Below are 21,481 nucleotides of genomic sequence, written 5' to 3'. Positions count from 1 at the left end.
TCTGGTCTCAATAACTAAGTTTTATTGCCAAGGATCTGTGATGCACTAACAGGAAAGGGGAAGCTAATTCAGCTGTGCAATCGCATGTCAGGAACTTTGTTTGGACTAAGGTAGCATTTCCTGAAGAAAGAAGTGCTTTTGGAAATGCTTCCTGACTTCCACCAAAATAACCCTCATGACAGGGGAAGAGGGAGAGTGACCCTCACAGGGTCTTGGGCAGCTCACCTCAGTGGAAGTTTGAATGGCATACAGAAATGAGTGATGGCATTTAGATATTTCAGGTACTTGAAATGGAGAGATGGGATACAGAGAGGATGGAGAGTGAGGGTAGGTCAGGTATGAGACTTGTGCTGGTACAGAAGTCTCAGTCTCCCTGTTTTCAGAACCAAGTTCACCCACATCTGTTGACACTTGTGCTGCTGGTTCCGAATGTCTTTCTGGTCCTCTGCTATGTAAGTGGGCTTGATTTGGAGCTTTCCCCATTGCTGGCTTAGGTTTTGGTTTGCCTGGGTCTGCCAGGTCAGTTCTACTTTTCCTTGTGATATCTCACTCATCCATCTGATTTTCAGCTTCCAAAATGGTGTTATTCTCATCTTTCTCCCCTTTATCCTTGTAGAATTGTGCCCTTCTAAAAATACTTTCATTAGCAAAACTAGATGGTGATAAAGTCAGAAAAGTGGCTGTCTCTTGGGGTGGGGTAGCGTATAGCCTGGAAAGGGCATGGGGCAACTTCATGGAGTCCTTTAAAATTTCTGGATCTTGATTTCGGGGGCAGTTACATGGGAAATACATATGTAAAAAAATATTGTGCTGCATATGTAAGAATAGGGTATTTTATGTATTTAAGTGTATTCATGTTATACCTCAAAAAAATAATCTTGCTATCATTTTAGTAATGTTTTGAGAGATAACAGAGGTAAATACATATATTCAATTTACTGTCTTTAGAACCAGGTAATGTCGAAAAACTGAAAAACATCTAACAGTTGTCATGATTCAAACTTGTCTAGGGTTATACTAGCATATTTCTATTTCTTACCTTAATCTTTGGTATAATTGAGAACTAGAAAGTACAAGTTGATTTACTCCTATTTCACAAAGGTAATCAGTTGGATGTACATTATTCTAGATATTTTCAAGGCAAATACTAACATATACTTCACACATATACCAACATGAGTATTATAGATAGTCACACAAAATTAAATAATAAGTATTTGAAGAATCTTGTTATTTGCAAATAAAGCATTTGTTCTTCTGACTTACAGGTATAAAGAAAGTTCTACAGAGACACAGATTATCAGGAACTTGCCACATGATTTCCTTTCAACTTGAATTTCAAATTCTGGAAATCCAGGTAAATTAGGATCTTGTTGTGATAACAGAGGCTCTGTTGCTATGTAATAAAAGTTCCCCTCCCACAGCCTCCAGCAGGGGCTGCGCTGTGGAGGAGTTTATGAATCAGGATCTTCGTAGAGCACATTTCTGCAAAGTGGTGCATTTCACCACAATTTTAAAGGATAAATACAGTACTGCAGCCACTACAGATGGTAGAGCTGTTGCTGAGGGTGCTTTACTGACGGGTAGGTAGCAAGACGCCCCTGGGCTTCCAGTGCAAGGCTTGAGATCATGGGAGCAATGCTGGATGCCTTCACTAGTCAGTTGGTGTGCCACATGTCTGTTAGCGGTTATCTGTTGCTGCTTAACAATTTTCCCCAAATGTAACGGCTTAAAACAACAACAACACTAACGTTTATTATGTCACCCATTTTCCGGCGATCAGGACTTTGGGAGCAGCTGAGTTGCGTGTTCTTGCTTAGGGCCTCTCGTGAGATGATGGTCATCTGGGACCACAGCCATCTGCAGACTGCTCTGGGCTGGAAGATGAGACTTCCGGGTGGGTCACAGTGAGCCGGACTGCTGAGACACAGCACAGGAGGCGGATCCTTCTGCTAAGGTTCTCCATAAAATCAGGAAGCAGACAGAATGGTCACTTGTGCACCTGGCCAGGATGGGGCAAAAGAACAAGGCTCAGACACTTTTAAAAGCTGGCGCTGAGAAGAGTGTGATCCAGGTATAATTTTGAGAACTGACAGGGGAAGGCTCATGCTTTGGTAGCAGAAAACACTTTCGACCAGTTGGATTTGCCAGCTGGGCCTTCAGGGAGTGTGCAGAGGCCAGGAACAAGGAATGGCCTTAGCCGCAGCTCATGAGATGGCTCAATGGGGCATAGACTAGTCGTCATACCAGGGTCACGGACAAGGTGCTTATGTGCAGTCATGTCGTGTACCAGGTTTACACATCCTTGCCCTCAGCCACAGAAATAGCCCCAAGTTTTCCCTCTTTTATCTGGGACAGATCATGACTCCGTCACCTTAGATATCAGACAACCACCCCCACTAGTGAGGAGCGCCTGGGTCCAGATCCTGGGATAGAGGTTTCGCTTCTGAAGAACTCTTTGCAGTCCATGTCCTCGACTGTCACCACTGACCCTGGCGGGCTGCAAATAAGCTGAGGGATTTCTAGGCCCCTCATCTGATGTCAGAGCTCCCAGCTTGCTCTTACCTCAGTGTCCTCTTTCAGCATTGCCAGGGAGACCAGGAACATCCACGGTTCGGGGTTGCCGAGGCCGCTGGAACAGAATATGACACAGTCAGAAGCACAGGTCAGGAATGGCCCTCAGGGCTGTATACTGTCCCCAGGTTGGCACCAGGCCTTGGGCCATGCAGGGTCACCAAGGTGCTGTCCTTGTTCTGCATGACCTCAAAGATCATCTCCTGAAGACTGAAACAGAAATGGACCCAAATGGATTAGTCTCATTTGGGACGGACAGCCTCTGGAGTTGCTTAAACAAATTGTAGAGTAAGTTTTCAAGGGCCAGTATGGTGGCTACATGATCATCCGGCTTTGCCATCACCCACGTGACTTCCCAATCACGGTGTGTTTCACTTTAGCATCTCAGGCATCAGGAAGGGGAATGGACAATCAAAGGCTCACCTTTTCCATTGAAGGACACTTTCTAGAAGTTGTCATGTCCATAGTTTTCACCTACATCCTGTTGGCCAATAAGTTAGTGCAAAGGAGGCTGGAAATTTAGTCTTCATTATGCATGACAATGTCTCATGAAAATTTGGGGCAAGAAAGAAGTACAAAATTGGAGAATACCAGAAGTTTCTGTCTCTATGCTTCGGGGGATGCAGGAAAAAAATCTAAAGAGAGGAAGAGTTGATATTCTTTGAAATTGCCAAATCTGTCAAGAGATGTGAGCTATCATTGTTCACATTTGAAAGTATGTAGGTGTTTTTGAACTACCAAGCTTTAATTGTAACAGAAAGCACGTTCTCCCTGGCTGTGTTAAGAATACTCACTTTCTCTACTCCCCTTTCCAATTTCATGATTCTTCTTGAGGACCACACTGGTAAGCAAGGTGTTGGAAGCAATCACAAGCAACTCTCAAATCAGCAAGATTTTAGGGATAAGTCACATGTGGCTCTCAGGCTTTTTTGGAGAAGAAAGGCACAAAGAGAACTGTCCTTTATTTTGGTTTTGTTTTGTTGCTTAGAATTCTGATGTAGTGGGGTAATGAGAATTACTTTTTAAATTTTTATTATTATTCTTTTTTTATTAATTTTTTTTAATTAAATTTATTGGGGTGACAATTGTTAGTAAAATTACATAGATTTCAGGTGTACAATTCTGTATTACATCATCTATAAATCCCATTGTGTGTTCATCACCCAGAGTCAGTTCTCCTTCCATCACCATATATTCGATCCCCCTTACCCTCATCTCCCACCCCTCACCCCCTGCCCCCGTTACCCTCTGGCAACCACTAAACTATTGTCTGTGTCTATGAGTTTCTGTTTCTCATTTGTTTGTCTTGTTCTTTTGTTGTTTTTGGTTTATATACCACATATCAGTGAAATCACATGGTTCTCATTTGTGACAACATGGATGGATCTTGAGAGAGTAATGCTGAGCGAAATAAATTTTTATTATTTAATAGTAAGTCTTTATATATTCTAAGCCTACTCGTATAAGTATACCTATAGAAATATATTTCTAATAGAATTGCTAGGTCAAAGGAGACGTACGTGTACATTCTGATTGATAGTATCAAATTGCCTTCTAAAACGGTTTGATCATTTTATGTTGAGATTTTTATCATTGAGACTGATAGACAAAAAAACACACACCAATGAAGACAGTAACCTTGTGTTCTAAAACATGTTTTTAAACGAAACTTCCACTAGAGGGAGATGTTTAGCTATCAGAAAATTTAAAATATAAATAATAAAATTGCCTTACTTATAGAATGTTATAATAAAATCATAGTAATACAATGTTAGAAGCAAAAGTGACCTCAAATCATATTAACAGAATGTTGGAACCAAAATGACCTTATAGATTATCTACGGCAACCGCCTTATTTTATACGGAAATATACCTGGAGAGTTGCTGCCCATGTTGGCACAGCCGCTGTTGTCAGAGGTGGTGGGATGCGCTGTCTCCAGATTGACTGTCTGACGGAGTGAGCGCTGTCCTCTCTGTGTGGAGTTGCAAGGATGGCAGAAGTGCCATGTCAGCATTCGTACATAGTCCATGCAGCATGATGAGTGAGGGGGGTGGGAGTTTGTGGGAAAGGGACAGATAAAGTATATTTTCATAACTTCTGTCTCTAAAGCGCAATGAAATGAACAAAGTGATTCAAAAATAGGGAAACTTTTTTTTAAAAAGATAAACCCTACCATTCTTCTCCTTTTTTTTTTTTACAGGACTTTATTGGGGAACAGTGTGTACTTCCAGGACTTTTTTCCAAGTCAAATTGTTGTCCTTTCAATCTTAGTTGTGGAGGGTGCCGTTCAGCTTCAAGTTGTTGTTCTTTCAGTCTTAGTTGTGGAGGGCGCAGCTCAGCTCCAGGTCCAGTTGCCTTTGCTAGTTGCAGGGGGCACAGCCCACCATCCCTTGTGGGAGTTGAACCAGCAACCTTGTGGTTGAGAAGACGTGCTCCAACCAGCTGAGCCATCTGGGAGCTCAGCGGCAGTTCAGGTCAAGGTGCCGTGTTCAGTCTTAGTTGCAGGGGGCGAAGCCCACCATCCCTTGCGGGAGTCGAGGAGTTGAACCGGCAACCTTGTGGTTGAGAGCCCACTGGCCCATGTGGGAATCGAACCGACAGCCTTTGGAGTTAGGAGCACGGAGCTCCAACCACCTGAGCCACCGGGCCAGCCCACTAATAACCATTTATACTAGTTTTTAAATAGACGTGTTTTCATTTTTCTTGGGTATATATCTAGGAGTAGAATTACTGGGTCAAATTGAATAATCAGATGATGGCTGGTGATGCTGAGCCTCTTTTCATGTGCTTATTGGCCATTGTATGTCATCTTTGAAGAAATGTCTGTTGGGATCCTTTGTCAGTTGTTGATTGGGTTGTCTTTTTATTATTGAGTTGTAAGGATGCCTCAGGAATGTATGTTTCTAATTATAGTGGTAGATGCCCGCAGATAGCCTAGTGAAACTGCAGTTGTTCCTAACAATTCCCACTATACCCTCAAACACCTGAAAAACTAAACAAAGATTATAAACCATCAATATCCCTTCTTCAGCAGCTCAAGATACAAGGATACAAATCAGATAGTATCCAGACAAATGGGGAAGAGTCAAGGAGTATCCACTCACTCTGTTCCTGGAAATAGCAAACATTTCTAACCTACTCCTGTTAACAAGTAGGAGCCACAGAGTTCAAAGCCCAAAGATGGTACAGAGTTCTTTCTTCATCTTGTAGGACCTACCTATGCAAAAACACTACTATGAAAGAAATTAATAAGAAAATGGAGATAAGTTCACTTTATTAACCAGGAAATACAAGAACATGCTATATAAAAATTGCTCTGACTCTCAAATGAAAGGCATTTAAAGAAAATTAAATAAGAATAGAAGAAAGCTGAGAGGGAGGCAGAAGGAAGGAAGGAAATAATGATCACAGTGCTGAGAACTACAGAAGTAGCCAGGAGTAGAATATAATATGGAGGATAGGCTTGAGAAAAATCACCTGTAAGAGCAATTGAAAAAAAGAAAAATCTGGAAGATAGACAATATATGATTTTTCCAAAATCAAGAATATAAAAAAAAAAGAAAGAACTTATAGGCAAATATGTAATAGAAGAAAATTGACCAGAGTAAAAATGAAAACCTGAATTTGCTGTTTAAAGTATGTAGCAGTTTGTTTAGCAATCCTCATTATTGAAAATAGAGTTTTTTAGGGTTTTTATAATAAATAACCAGAAGTTTTTGTCTTCATTTCATAATACTTTAGGATAGATTCTTAGAAGTCAAATTACTGAGACAGAGACTATGAATATTTTAAGTTATGCATTGCCTAAATGATTTTATAGAAAAAAAAAGGTCATCTCATTGCTTTAATTTACATTTATTTTATTACTAGTGAGAACGAACAGTATTTTCCATGTAAATTGGCATTAACCTGAGTTTTTTGTTCATGTCCTTTGCCTTTTTCTTTGCACTTTTCCTATCTCCTTGTTATGTTTATGGTAAAAATTTTCCTTAGTTTATTGTTTCTCTTTTAGTTACAAAGTCATTTTTAGATAGATATTTTGAGTTTTTCATGTAATCATATTTGCTTAGATTTTCTATTACCATTTGCTTAGAGAGTTCTTCCTTGCTCAGTTATCTGTTCAATGTCTATATTTCCTCCTAATATTTTATGTTTTCAGTGTTTATATTTAAGTAACAATTAATTTGGAGTTCATTTTGGTTTGATATGGAGCAAGATTCTGATTTTATTCTTTTAACAAATAACCAATATTTTCAGTACCTTCTGTTGATTACCTTTTTCTATTACTTGGTGGCATTTTATTTTTCATATTTTTAAGTTATTTTTATCTTTTTATTTTATTTAAAAGTTGCTGTGCTCTGACGCATAAACTTTTTTTAAATTTTAGAATAAGGAGAATTTATCTTCTGTTATTACTGACCTCAACATAATAATGGAGCCCACCACCACATATTCAGAATTAAAGGAATTTGTATCTAGGTAAGCTATTTTACAAATTTATTTTTTTTAGGGAATTTTTTTCACTGTGTACTTTTGAGTTTACCTGTTCTCTCTTCTTGATAAATAAATATCAAAATATCTCTGAAAGCATGACAGCATTATTATGGCTTATATTTAAGACTATATTCTCTATATCTATTATTCTGTCATTCAGTAAAAATGTGTTATACATTCACTGTGCCCTAGGCATTAAAATTAAAATGTGAGCAAAAACAGATGTAACCCTTGATCCTGATGGAATTTATAGCCTAGTGGAGAAGTCAGGTATTAAATAATCACAGAAATCTAAAGGCATGCCTGGGTTAAACGCTGCACAGAGGAGTTGCATAATGCTGTTGAAGCAGATATGCGTACATCTGGGAGACTTTCTGGGCGAACATGGAATGATTTCCTGAAACTTGTGCTGACATCTGAAAAATTAGTAGGCGAAAACAAAGAGATCTTGGACCGAGTAGTTTGTGTGTAGGAACTGTGCTCGGAGGGGGCATGGCATCTGTGAACAACTGGCAGGAGGCCCGAGAATTAGAGGAGTGTGGGGTAAGATGAAGCTAGCAAACTATGGAAGGTCCACATTGTGTGAACTTTGGTGTAAGGAGTTTGGTCACAGTCCCAAGACCAACATGAAGCTATGGAAAGGTTTGAAGCAGAGTGTAAGGAAGGCAGAAGTGTGACCCCCTAGAAAGAATTATTCTGGATGCTGCAGGGAGAAGAGATTGAAGGGGTGCCATAGGGGAACGCAGTAGGTTCAATGAGTAGCCAGTGAAGACCATTCAAGCAACAGAAGTTTGTAGTTTGGATTAGAATAATGGTAGTTGAAGTAGAGAGCTGGATGGGTTTCGGGGATATTTAGGAAGCACAATTGAATGGATATAGCGTTGGTTGAATAAGAGGGGTCAGGAGTCCTTGACAGGGAATAACTTCTTGATGATGGTGATTGCATTTGTTGAGACAGGGAAAGTTGGAAGAGGACCAAGTCAGATGAGACTGTGACATGTTGGACTTGAGTGCCTATGAAACACTGAAATAAAAGTATGAAGTAGGCAGCTCAGAAAAGGTATAGGTGGGAGATATAATACTGGAGTTATCTGTCAGTGGATAGAAGTTAAACACTTGAGCAGGAATGAGATTGCCTATGGAGAGAATATAGAGTGACGATAGGAAAAGGACTTGAACTGAACCATGAGGAATTCTAAAATGTACTGCCGAATGGGCGAGAAGGATCCTGCAAAGGAATTAGAAAAGGAACTGTTTTTGAGAGGTGGGAAGAAAACCAGGAATGTGTTGTTGACCTTTGACAACTGCCTTGACAGTTTTTCTTCCAATATTTTCTGGATTGCATAGGTTGTGACAAGTCAGTTCATTTTGTTATTTTCTGTGTGTGTATTTTTTTGGCGCCTTCAGACCTTTCTCTTAATTTTTCTTTTCCACAGTTTGTATTACATCTAGGGTGTATTTGTGTGAAAATTTCCCACCATATCTTTTCAGATACTTCTGTCCTGTTCTCTATTCTTCAACTCTAATTACACATACGTTAGACAATTTGACATATTGTCTCAGTGTTTGGATGCTCTGTTCTGTTTCTTTCACTCTTTTTTTGCCTTCGCATTTCAGTTTGGATAATTTCTATTACCCTGTCTTCAAGTTTACAGAGTCTTTCCTCGGCTGAAGTCTGCCAATGAGCCCATTAAAGGAATTCTTCAGCTCTAATGTAATGTTTTTTAGTTCTACCATTTTCATTTGATTCTGAATTTCTCTCTCTGCCGAAATTCCCCATTTGTTTATGCATGTTGTCCAACTTTTCCACTAGATCTTTTAATGCATTAATCATAATTATTTTTAACGTTTTATTATGGGAAATTTCAAATATATGTAAAAATAATAGTATGGTAATTAACCTGCAGCTACCCATTAGGCACCTTCAACAATTATCAATATTTTGCCAACCTTACTTCATTTATTCTTACACACGTGGTTTTTAACTTTTAATTCTGAAATAATTATATGTTCACAGGAATTTGCAAAATAACCAATATACAAGGAGATTTCATACACACTTCATTTAGTATCCAACAATGTTAACATCTTGTATAATTGCAGTATACTAGCAAACCCAGAAACTTGACAGTAAAACCCACAGAGCTTTTTCAGATTTTACTAGTTCTATAAGCACTTTGTGTATGTGTGTGTGTATGTTCTATGCAATTTTATCACCTGTGTAGCTTTATGAAGCCACCACCACATTCAAGATACAAGATCATTTCATACTCCTTTGTATTAGCTCCTACTTTTTCCCTCAATTTTTTTTTATTGTGATAAAATGTATCTAACATAAAATTTACCTCCTTAACCATTTCTAAGTGTAAAGTTCAGTGGTATTAAATACATAACGCTGTACTACCATCATCATTATCCATCTCTATAACTCTTCATCTTGTAAAACTGAAAGAGTATCTCTATTAAACAATAATTCCCCATTCCCCCTACACCAGGCCCTAGCAATCACCATTCTTCTTTTTGTCTGTGATTCTTAATTATGGTTATTTTAAAGTCCCTGTCTGATAGTACCAACCTCTGAATCATCTTTGAGTCTAATTCTTCTGATTATTTTAAAATGGGTGGTTTTTTCCTTGAATTTTTGTCATATAATTTTTTATTGAGTGATGGGCATTATCTGTGGAAAAACAGTAGAGAGTGAAGCAAATAATATTTATGCCAAAAGAAATGGGTACATTTATCAGGCCGTTAGTATGGGCATTAATTTAAGATAGTCAGCAGTTGAGCTGGATTTGTGATTTTTGTTGCTTTCGTTACCTTCAGGCACCATAGGCTTCAAATTCTTCCAGCAGTGAATTCAAATTCACTTCTTCCTCATGCTTAGAATGGGGTTTGGGAACTGGAGGGTTTTCATTGGTGTTCCAGCCTCACTCAGCTCTCAGTAGTCCTACGTGTCTGTACCTCATCAGGGAATCTTTCTCTGCACTTGACTCTCCACTAGCAGTTGATGTTGCTGCTTGTTACTTGGTGGGAACAAAGGGAGTTCTGTGTTTTCATGGTCTGTCCTCAGTATTGGACAGGTCCCAAGGACCTGTGCCTGGGGGGTAGGACTCCCAGTGTTCCTTTTCCTTCTTCCCAGTGCGGCCAAACCCTCAGCCTGGGCCTATGAATGGTCTTGGGTGAAAGAGAGCTCCTTGTCCTTCCCCCAGTGGTGGCAGATGGAGGCTTAGTATTGGCGTGGGTCCTGGGCCCAGTGGGTTTCCCGTCCCTCCACAGAACAGAAGGCTTTTTCTCTGCCCCTTTTCCAGAAGCCATGGATCTTTGTCTTGGTAGCAGGAGTGTGTACTGCCCTTCTCCCACAGTCAGATGGGTTTGACTTCTGCTCGTCCCCTGGAAGTAAGGGATTTTTTCTTCCATAGCTTTGCTGCCTCTCCTTCAATGGCTTAGGGTTTTTGCTTCCCACCGGAGAAGAGTTCTGGCTTCATTTTGTACCCCAATAGCTGATTAACTCTTTACGCCTATAGCACTGAGGGGAGCTCTCTCTACTGCCATGACCCCAGTGTTTCTGATGGAGTCCCTTTGTTTCTGGGGTTCCCATCTGTGGAGTTCTCAAATGACAGTCTACTTCACATTTGTCCTTTAAGAATCTGTTGAAATTTTAGCTGATTTCTTGTTACCCACTTGTGTGGTTGTTGCTTCCCTTTAACCAAAGGTGAAGAATAATTTATGTGTCGTGTTCTCCTTTGAGGGAGAACAATGTTAATTTTCATGGTTGTCTTGTGACTTCAGGTCTTTGATGGGCTCAAGATTTTATTCAGATTTTACTTGATATTAAGTTGAGAGTGATCTTCTCTGCAGCTTTTTACATCCTAAGTAGAAGCAGAACTCTTTCCTGATTTTCTCTGATTCTCATTCTGGAATTTGAGACATATTATCCTTTTATCTTCTGCGTTTGACTTACCCTTTCTTTATATTTTCTATCTCTTCATATCTTTGTGCTTATTCCTGATTATTCCTCAGATCTATACTTCAGTTCAGTGGGAACTGAAGTATAGATCTGTAATTTTTTGACTAACTTGCTCTTAAACCCCCTTCCACTGAGATTTTTCAATTTCACTGATAGTACTTGTCATTTGTAAAAGTTCTATGTATCTCTCTTTCAAATTTTCCTGTCCTTTTTTAAAATAAAGAATCTTGATTTTTCAATAGTTGCTTTCCCATGCAATTATTCTGAATTATCTCCTTAGATATGTTCCAGTAAAGGATAATTATTTCTTCAAATTGTGCCTAAGTTGCTGTTACTAAACCCATCTATTTTTTTTTTTTTTTAAAGTTTGGGGAAGGGGAACAGGACTTTATTGGGGAACAGTGTGTACTTCCAGGACTTTTTTCCAAGTCAAGTTGTTGTCCTTTCAATCTTAGTTGTGGAGGGCACAGCTCAGCTCCAGGTCCAGTTGCCATTCCTAGTTGCAGGGGGCGCAGCCCACCATCCCTTGTGGGAGTCGAACTGGCAACCTTGTGGTTGAGAGGACGCGCTCCAACCAACTGAGCCATCGGGGAGCTCAGCGGCAGCTCAGCTCAAGGTGCCGTGTTCAATTTTAGTTGCAGGGGGCGCTGCCCACCATCCCTTGCGGGACTCGAGGAATTGAACTGGCAACCTTGTGATTGAGAGCCCACTAGCCCATGTGGGAATCGAACCCGCAGCCTTCGGTGTTAGGAGCACGGAGCTCCAATTGCCTGAGCCACCGGGCAGGCCCTAAACCCATCTATTGATCGTTCAACCTCACTGTCAAGACTAGAGATGTCTCAAAGTTATCCTTTGAACTTTGTGACCTCTTTCATAATTAAACTTGTTTTTCTTTTTCTAAAATTTTAAATATTTTAATTAACATACAATAAAATTTACTTTTTTGTCATAGAAGTCTTACCAATTTAATACAAATATAAGTATATATTCATGTAACTACCACCATAATCAGAATAAAGAACAATTCCATAAAACCAAAAAATACTCTCTCATGCCTCCCTTTTTAGATCTAACCCCCACTCACCCTTCTATACCCTGGCAACCATTGGTCTGTTCTTCATCAGTAGAGTTTTGCTTTTTTCAGATGGAATCACACAATATGTAAACTTTCAGGACTGGCTTATTACACTCAAGATAATGCCTTTGAGATGCATCCATGCTGTTGCATATATCAATAGGGTTTTCCTTTTATTGCTGAGTAGTATTGTATGGGTATTCCACAGTTGAGACATTTACCTGTTCAAGGGCATTTGAGTTGCTTCCAGTTTTTTGCTATTATGAATAGAAGTTCTATAAACCTTTGTGTAGAGGGTTTTGTAGAGGGTAAATGTAAGTTTTCATTTCTCTTAGGGATGGGCAAACTTTGATTTACAGACCAGCTGCCTATTTTTATAAAAGAAATTTTATTGAAGCACAGTCATACCTATTCCTTTATGACAGAGGAAAGTAATTGTAAGAGACAATGTAGCCTGCAAGCTTGAAGTATTTACTGTTGGACCTGTTAAGGAAAGTTTACTGATTTCTGCTCTAGGATGAACACCTGGGAGTTGAGCTGTTCGATCATACGGTAGGTGTAGTGTATGTGTTACTTTATAAGAAACTGCCAGGCCATTTTCCAGAGGGTTGTACCATTATGTATTCCAACCAGCAATGTATGAGAGTATTGGTAGCTCCACATTCTCTTCAACACTTGGTGTTTATGTATTTTTGAATTGAGCCATTCTAGTAGGAGTATAGTATATCTCATTTTCCTAATGGTTAGTAATGTGAGCATATTTACATATGCTTAATTGCCATCTGTTCATCCTTTATGTTCAAGTCTTTTACTCATTGCTTCATTGGGTTGTTTTCTCACAGTTGTTCTGAGAGTTCTTTATATATTCTGCATATAAATCCTTTGTCATATATACAATTTCCAAATTTTCTTTCCCATTCTGTAGCTTGTCTTTTCATTTTCTTAACCATATCTTTCAAAGAACAAAGTTTTTTTATTTCGACAATATCTCATGCTTTTGGTATAATGTCTGAGACCTCTTTGACTAACTTCAGGTCATGAAGATTTTCTTCAAAATTTTTAGAAATTTTTATTATTTTATTGTTTATATTTAGATCTATTATTCATGTACATTTAATGTAATAGTTGATATGTTTGGATTCAGGTGTACCTGTTCAGTAGTCAGTTTTTGTTCTCTCTCATGTTTTGTTCTTCTGTTTTCCCTTTCATGCCTTTTCTGGATTATTAGAATGCTTTTTAATATTCCATTTTAATTTGATTTTTGATATCACATATATGAAATATGTACTATAAAAATATACATATATATTATATATATTACAGGTTGCTATAGAGATCACAGTCTACTTAGAATTAATATTTTGCCACCTCAAATGGAATAGAGAAAACTTATACCAAATAGATCCCTTTACTCTCATCTCTTCATGTTGTAATTTTCATGTATTACTTCTACATACATTGAACTCCCCATCAGACGATGTTATAAATATTATTTTCTGCCTTTTTACATATTTTAAGGAATTTAAGAGAAGTATAGCCTGATACATTTACGCAGATTTTTACCATTTTGGATGCTCTTCCAGGTTGCCCTCTGATACCATTTCCTTTTCATTTGATGAACTCTTTTTAGTATTTCTCTTTAAGTAGGTTCACTTGGACAAATTCTTGTAGTTTTCTTTCATCTGAGATTGTCATTATTAAACCTTTGTTCCTGAAGGATGTTTTCACTGGATATTGAATTCTGGATTGACAGGTCTTTTCTTTCAGTATGTTAAAAATGTACATTCACTTCCTTCTGGCCCCCATGGTTTCTGTTGAGAAATCTACCATCTTTGAATCCATGTTTTCTTATATGAAATGTGTCTGTTTTTCTCTTAACTGATTTCAGGATATTTTCTTTTTCTTTAATTTTCAGTAGTTTGATTATGATGTGTTTAGGCATGGATTTCTTTGTGTTTATCCTCTCTGAAGTTATCTGAGCTCTTTGAATTTGTAAGTTTGTCTTTTACCAAATTTGCTAAGGTTTTCAGCCATTATTTCTTCAAATACACACACACACACACACACACACACACACACACACACACAATGAGGTCAGACAATTAAGTTCTCGAACTCACCCTAGAAAAAGTGCTACATATGTCATCACTGAATATCACTACAGTCACCTTCAAAGTACTCCCCTTGGGAAGCTATGCACCAATGCCAGTGCCTAGTCCACCCTTCAAAGCAACTTTGGAACTCTTTCTGGAATGGCCATCAGAGCTGTTGTCGTATTACCCTTGATGTCCTGCATGTCATCAACATGTCTTCGTTTCAATATTTTCTTTATCTTCAGGTAAAGCAAGAAGTCATTGGGGACCAGATCAGGTGAGTAGGGAGGGTGCTCTAATACAGGTATTTGTTTACTGGCTAAAAACTCCCTCATAGACAGTGCTGTGTGAGCTGGTGCATTGTCGTGATGCAAGAGCCATGAATTGTTGGCGAAAAGTTCAGGTCGTCTAACTTTTTCACACAGCCTTTTCTACACTTCCAAATAGTAAACTTGGTTAATTGTTTGTCCAAATTCATAATGAATAATCCCTCTGATATCAAAAAAGGTTAGCAACATCATTGCAACAAGTTCATGAACTTAATTATCAGATCTCATATACATATATACTGGGGGTGCCAAAAAATTGTATACAAGTGGACACTTTGGTCAACGTTGCTCAAGCAGTAGGTCGCCGTAATCAGAAATGTCTGGACGCTGACAGTAACCTCTTTGAGCACCTCTTGTAATTGCAGAAGTCAAGTGTGACTTGTATTCATCTTTTGTTATCAGTATATATTGAGTATTACAATTTTAATAGTTTTCCTTTCTTAAAATGTGTATACATTTTTTCAGTACCTTCTGTATATACATATACATATATATGTGTATATATAATTCACACACGCTTCTGGGTCTTGGATGACATAAATATAAAACCTTCTAGTATTGTTCCACATGTCCCTGAGGCTCTGTTCATCTTTTTCAATCTTTTCCTTTTTGTTTTATTCAGATTGGATGGTTTCTGTGTAATCACCAACACAATCAGAATATTGAACAGTGCCATCAACATAAAAAAATCTCTTATGTTCTCCCTTTTTAGTCACACCCTCTCCCGACTCTTAATGCCTGGCAAAAACGACTCTGATCTTCATCACTAGAGGTTTGCCTTTTACAAAATGTCAAATAAATGAAATCACATGTATAACCTTTTGAGACTGCCTTCTTAGCATAATGTCTTTGAGATTCATCCATCTTTTCACTTCTGAGTAGTATTCCATTGTATGCATACAGTTTGTTTAGCCATTTGCCCATTGGAAAACATTTGGGATATTACCTGTTTTGGTGATTATAAATAGAGCTGCTGTAAACATTCATTAGAGGTTTTTGTGTGTCTGTACCATGTTTCCCTGAAAATAAGACCGAGTCTTATATTAATTTTTGCTCCAAAAGACACATTAGGGCTTATGTTCAGGGGATGTCCTCCTGAAAAATCATGCTAGAGCTTATTTTCTGGTTAGGTCTTATTTTTGGGGAAACATGGTAAGTTTTCTTTCTCTAGGGTAAATAACCAGAAGTGGGATTGCTGTGTCACATAATAAGGATATATTTAAATTAATAATAACTGCCAAGCTTTACCAAAGCAACCATACCATTTTACATTCCCACCAGCAATGTGTGAGAGTGACTAATAATATTTTGGGAATTTAACTATGGATGTTCACTTGATTTTAGACCTGATAGTCCTAGGAATTTATTTTTGAAATTAAAGTTTAGAATTTTTATTCTAAATTTCTCTTTGTTTTGCTATATCCTTGAGAAAGAGACATTGGGGTTATTTTATTTTTCTGACTACTCTAGTTGAAATGTATCATTGCCAACATTTTGTGAAAGAAATTCATGGCATCTGTTTTACATTTAGTGAAGTTTGGACTGTGCCTGGAAAAAGCAGATAAATTACAACCACTCTTACAGCTATACGACATACACACACATGCAATTTCTTTCTATAATGGAAAACTGTGCTGTCATAGAGTACCCTTTGTGGAGATGTGAATGGGTTTGAAGAAATTGTGACTTACTCCACTATTAAATAAAGTTCTTTTTTAAAATGTATGTAACGGAACAGTCTCGTTCTCTTTCCCTGTCTCTGAGTATCTGTAGTCTGTAGTTTACACTTTGGCCATTGTAGATTATAAGATTTTTTTCTTGGCTCACTTCCTTAGCACATGACCAAGAGCTTATTTTTGGCAACCTTGTTTGATGGAGATTAAAATATGTCACTTAGATCTGTAAGCTCTAATGAAGTAACTGCTTCTCTTTAGACCTATATTCTTTGGAGAGTGACTTGTTCACTCAGACATTAAAAGGGTATTTGTAATAGATGTTGGAGTAAGTTTTAACACTTAATCTTGAGTTTCCCTGTAAAATACTGGTATATGCTTATGTAGCTGTGTGTTAAATGCAGCTACTCTTTTATTTTCTTCTTTGTTTTCTTTGTGTCCCATTTGGGCTTTTGTTCCTCTGTTCCCATTTCCTGCTTTCTTTTGGACTATTTAAATATTTTTTAGTATTCCATTTTAATTTATCTACTGACTTTTTGGCCATATCTGTTTGCATTTTTTTTAATTGATTACTAGAGAGATTGCAATATACATAGCCTAACTTTAACAATCTACTTAGGTTTAGTACTTTACCACTGCAAGTACAGTCTGCAAGCCTTATAACCATAGATCTCCTTCCCCCCCCACTTCATGTTAGCGTTTTCACACGAATTACATTCATATGTATGCACTGAAAACCGGATCAGACAATGTTAATAATTTTTTACTTTCGACCATCATACATAATTTAACAAACTTAAGAGAAGACTAATAGTTTGTTATATTTGTCCAGCTTTTTACAATTTCTGTTGCTCTTCCTCATGGAACCTTTTTAGAACATTTCACATATGACGACTGTGTTCTCCTGAAGATGATGGTGTGCATTTCTAAGAATAGAGATATTCCCTATAGACTCATAGTGCAATGATCGACTTCCTGAATTGACATTGATATAATATTTTTTTCTAACTTGCCATCCATATTCAATTTTGTTAGTTCACCTAATAATTTCCTTTATTGCATTTTCTTTTCCCCTGTAGTACGTGATCCAGTGTAGTATCAAATATTGTATTTAGTTGTCATGTCTCTGTAGATTCTTTTATTCTGGAACAATTCCAGAGCCTTTCTTTGCCTTTTATGACTTTGCCATCTTTAAAAAATACTGTTCTTCCACCTCCTGCCCCCATAGAACATTCCTTATTTTGTCCTTGATCTTTTCTTATGATCAATTGCTATTAAGTATTCTCAGGTAAAACATTGTATATGTGATATTTTATCCTCAGATATATATCCCTAATAGGTGATGATGATTTTGATCATTCAAACGGTTGCCCGATTCTCCACTGTATCATCACTGTTACTGTTTTTTTCCCTCTCTTGCAACTAGTAGGCAGTCTGTGGGGAGACACTTTATGACCATGCATTTTTATTTTTTTAAATTTATTTTCTAATTTTTAAATTATAGTTGACACACAATATTATATTAGTTTCAGGTGCACAACATAGTGATTAGACATTTCTATAACTTAACAAGGGATTGCCCTAATAAGTCTAGTACCCACCTGGCACTATACATAGTTATTACAATATTATTGACTATATTCCCTGTGCTGTACTTTATATCCACATGATTTTTATAACTGCCATTTGTACTTCTTAATTCCTTCACCTTTTTCACCCAGCCTCGCAAACCCCCTCCCATTTGGTACCATCAATTTTTTCTTTGTATCTATGAGTGTTTTTTTGTTTTTTTTTGTTTTGTTTTTTAGATACCACATATAAGTGAAATCATATTGTGTTTGTCTTTCTCTGTCTGACTTAGATTCCACATATAAGTGAAATCATATGATGTTTGTCTTTCTCTGTCTGACTTATTTTACTTAGGATAATATCCTCTAGGTCCCTCCATGTTTTCGCAAATGGCAAGATTTCATTCTTGTCTGAGTAATATTCCATTATACATATCTACCACATTCTTCTTTATCTAATTATCTATTGAGAGACACTTAAGATTGTTTTCATGTCTTGGCTACTGTAAATAATGCTGCAGTGGACATAGGGCTGCACATACCTTTTTGAATTAATGTTTTAGATTTCACTGGACAAATGCCCAGAAGTGGAATTGCTTGGTCCTAAGGTAGTTCTGTTTTTAATTTTTAAAGGAATCTCCATACTGTTCTTCAAAGTGGCTGCACCAATTTACGTTCCCACAAACAGTTGCATGAGGAGGGTTTCCTTTTTTCCACAACCCTGCCACTGTGTGTTGTTTGTTGATTTTTTGATGATTCCCATTCTGACAAGTATGATGTGATATCTCACTGTGGTTTTATCTTGCATTTCCCTGAAGATTAGTGATGTTGAACATCTCTTCATATGTCTGTTGGCCATCTATATGTCCTTTTGGAGAAATGTCTACTCAGTCCTTGACCCATTTTTTAATCGGATTATTTGGTTTTTTGGTGTTAAGTTGTATGAGTTCTTTGTAAATTTTAGATATTAACCCATTAATTGGATGTATCATTGATGAGTAACTTTTCCCATTCAGTAGGTTGTCTTTTTTTAAAATTTTATATTAGTTTCAGGTGCACAAAACAAAGTAACACTCATTTATATCCCTCACACAGTGTCAACCCCCCTCCCCCCATCCACTATCCCTCTGACATCACACACAGCCATTACATTTCCACTGTCTCTATCCCTAATGCTGTACTCCACTTCTTGTAAGTATATACATATATATATAAACTTGTAGTTGACATTCATTATTGTTCAGCTTCAGCTTCAGGTGTACAGTGCAGTGATCAGGCATCTACATCTTCCCTGAGGTGGTCTCCCTAATGAGACAAGTGTCCATCAGATGCCCTACAGTATCTTTACAACATTATTGATTACATTCCCCAAATTGACTTTCCTATCCCAGTGGCAATCTTGTGGTTACTGACTGTGCTTTCTAATCCCTCACCTTCCCCCTTATCCCCACCCCCTCCCATCTAGCAATCCTCAGTTTTTCCTCTGTGTCTCTGAGACTGTTTCTGATTAGTTCATTCATTTATTCTTTTCTTTAGATTCCACATATAAGTGAGATCATATGGTATTTGTCTTTCTCTGTCTGACTTGTTTCATTTAACATAATGTTCTCTAGGTCCATCCATATTGTTGCAAATGGTAAGACTTTTTCTTCTTTATAGCTGCGTAATACTCCATTGTATAAATGTACCACAGTTTCTTAATCCAGTCGTCAACCAATGGGCATTTCGGTTGTTTCCATGTCTTGGCTGTTGTGTATAGTGCTGCAATAAACATAGAGGTGCATAAATTTTTTTGAATTGGAGTTTTGGATTTCTCCGGATGGATACCTAGGAGTGGAATTGCTGGATCATAAGGTAGTTCCATTTTCAGATTTTTGAGATACCTCCATACTGTTTTCCATAGTGGCTGCACCAATCTGCAATCCCACCAACAGTGCACAAGGGTTCCCTTTTCTCCACATCCTTGCCAGCACTTGTTGTTTATTGATGATAGCCATTTTGACTGGGGTGAGGTGGTATCTCATTGTGGTTTTTATTTGCATTTCTCTGATGGTTAGTGAGATTGAGCATTTTTTCATATGTCTGTTTGCCTTCTGTATGTTCTTTTTAGAAAAATGTCTCTTCATGTCCTCTGCCCATTTTTTAATTGGGTTGTTTGTTTTTTTGGAGTTCAATTGAGTGAGTTTTTTAAATAAATTTTGGCTATTAACCCCTTATCGGATATATCATTGGCAAATATCTTTTCCCGTTCAGTAGGATCCCTTTTTATTTTATTGATGGTTTCCTTTGCTGTGAAAAAACTTTTTAGTTTGATGTAATCCCACATGTTTATTTTTTCTCTTACTTCCCTTGCACGAGGGGATATGTCAGTAAAAATCTTACTCCGGGTAATGTCTGTGAAGTTTCTTCCTATATTTTCTTTTAGGAATTTCATGGTTTCAGATCTTACATTTAAGTCTTTAAGCCATTTTGAATTTATTCTTGTATGTGGTGTAAGGTGGTGGTCCAGCTTCATTTTTTTGCATGTTTCTGTCCAGGTTTCCTAGCACCATTTATTGAATAGACTGTCTTTACCCCACCGTAAATTCTTGCTTCCATTGTTGTAGATTAAATGACCGTAGAGCAATGGATTTATTTCTGGGCTCTCTGTTCTGTTCCATTGATCTATGTCTGTTTTTATTCCAGTACCATGCTGTTTTGATTACTGTAGTCTTGTAGTATAATTTGATGTCAGGTATTGTTATACCTCCCACTTTATTCTTATTTCTCAAGATTGCTGAGGTATCCGGGGTCTTTTATTCTGTGAAAAACGTCCTTGGTAGTATGATGGGAATTGTGTTGAATATGTATATTGCCTTAGTCAGTATGGACATTTTAACTATATTAATTCTTCCTATCCATGAACATGGTATGTGTTTCCATTTATTTGTATCTTCTTTAATTTCTCTCTTCAGTGTCGTATAATTTTCTGAGTACAGATATTTACTTCTTTGGTTAAATTTATTCCCAAGTATTTTATAATGTTTGAAGCAATTGTAAACGGGATTGTTTTCTTAATTTCTCATTCTGATGTTTTATTATTGGTATATACAAATGCAACTGATTTCTGAATATTAATTTTGTATCCTACTACTTTACTAAATTCATTTATCAGCTCTAATAGTTTCTTGGTGGAGTCTTTAGGGTTCTCTCTATATAGTATCATGTCATCTGCATATAATGACAATTTTACTTCTTCCTTACGATTTGGATGCGGATTTTATTTCTTTTTCTTGTCTGATTGCTGTGGCTAGAATTTACAGCACTATGTTGAATAGGAGTGGAGAAAGTGGGCAACCTTGCCTTGTTCCTGATCTTAAGGGGAATGGTTTTAGCTTTTCCCCATTGAGTATGATATTAGCTGTGGGTTTATCATATATGGCCTTTATTATGTTGAGCTATGATCCCTCTGTTCCCACTTTCTTAAAGGTTTTTATCATAAATGGTTCTGGATTTTGTCAAATGCTTTTTCTGCATCTATTGATATGATCATGTGATTTTTATTTTTCATTTTGTCAATGTGGTGTATCACATTAATTGATTTGCGGATGTTGAACCACCCCTGCATACCAGGGATGAATCCCACTTGATCATGGTGTATGATCTTTTTTATGTATTGCTGAATTCTTCGCTAATATTTTGTGAGGATTTTTGCATCTGGGTTCATT

At 37.4% G+C, this 21,481-nt stretch overlaps 1 protein-coding gene across 2 annotated transcripts in view; it reads left to right on the top strand.

Annotated features, from left to right (window-relative positions):
- Window positions 1-21,481, top strand: part of CENPP (centromere protein P) — a 229,503-nt gene that overhangs the window by 16,461 nt on the left and 191,561 nt on the right. For both annotated transcript variants that reach the window (XR_012495646.2, XM_019713829.3), the window contains exons 3-4: window positions 1,269-1,357; window positions 6,963-7,054. Coding sequence is in view for 1 of the 2 variants with exons in the window: in XM_019713829.3 (XP_019569388.1) it covers window positions 1,269-1,357; window positions 6,963-7,054 (181 nt within the window). In the remaining variant the exon portion in view is untranslated. The remainder of the gene's footprint in view (window positions 1-1,268; window positions 1,358-6,962; window positions 7,055-21,481) is intronic.

The sequence above is a fragment of the Rhinolophus sinicus genome, chromosome 16, assembly GCF_057876585.1.
Source record: "Rhinolophus sinicus isolate RSI-liver-muscle chromosome 16, RSI-T2T, whole genome shotgun sequence".
In the NCBI taxonomy this organism is placed as follows: domain Eukaryota; kingdom Metazoa; phylum Chordata; class Mammalia; order Chiroptera; family Rhinolophidae; genus Rhinolophus; species Rhinolophus sinicus.
Note: the sequence above shows the minus strand (reverse complement) of the source record. Positions and strands in the feature narration are given on the sequence as shown.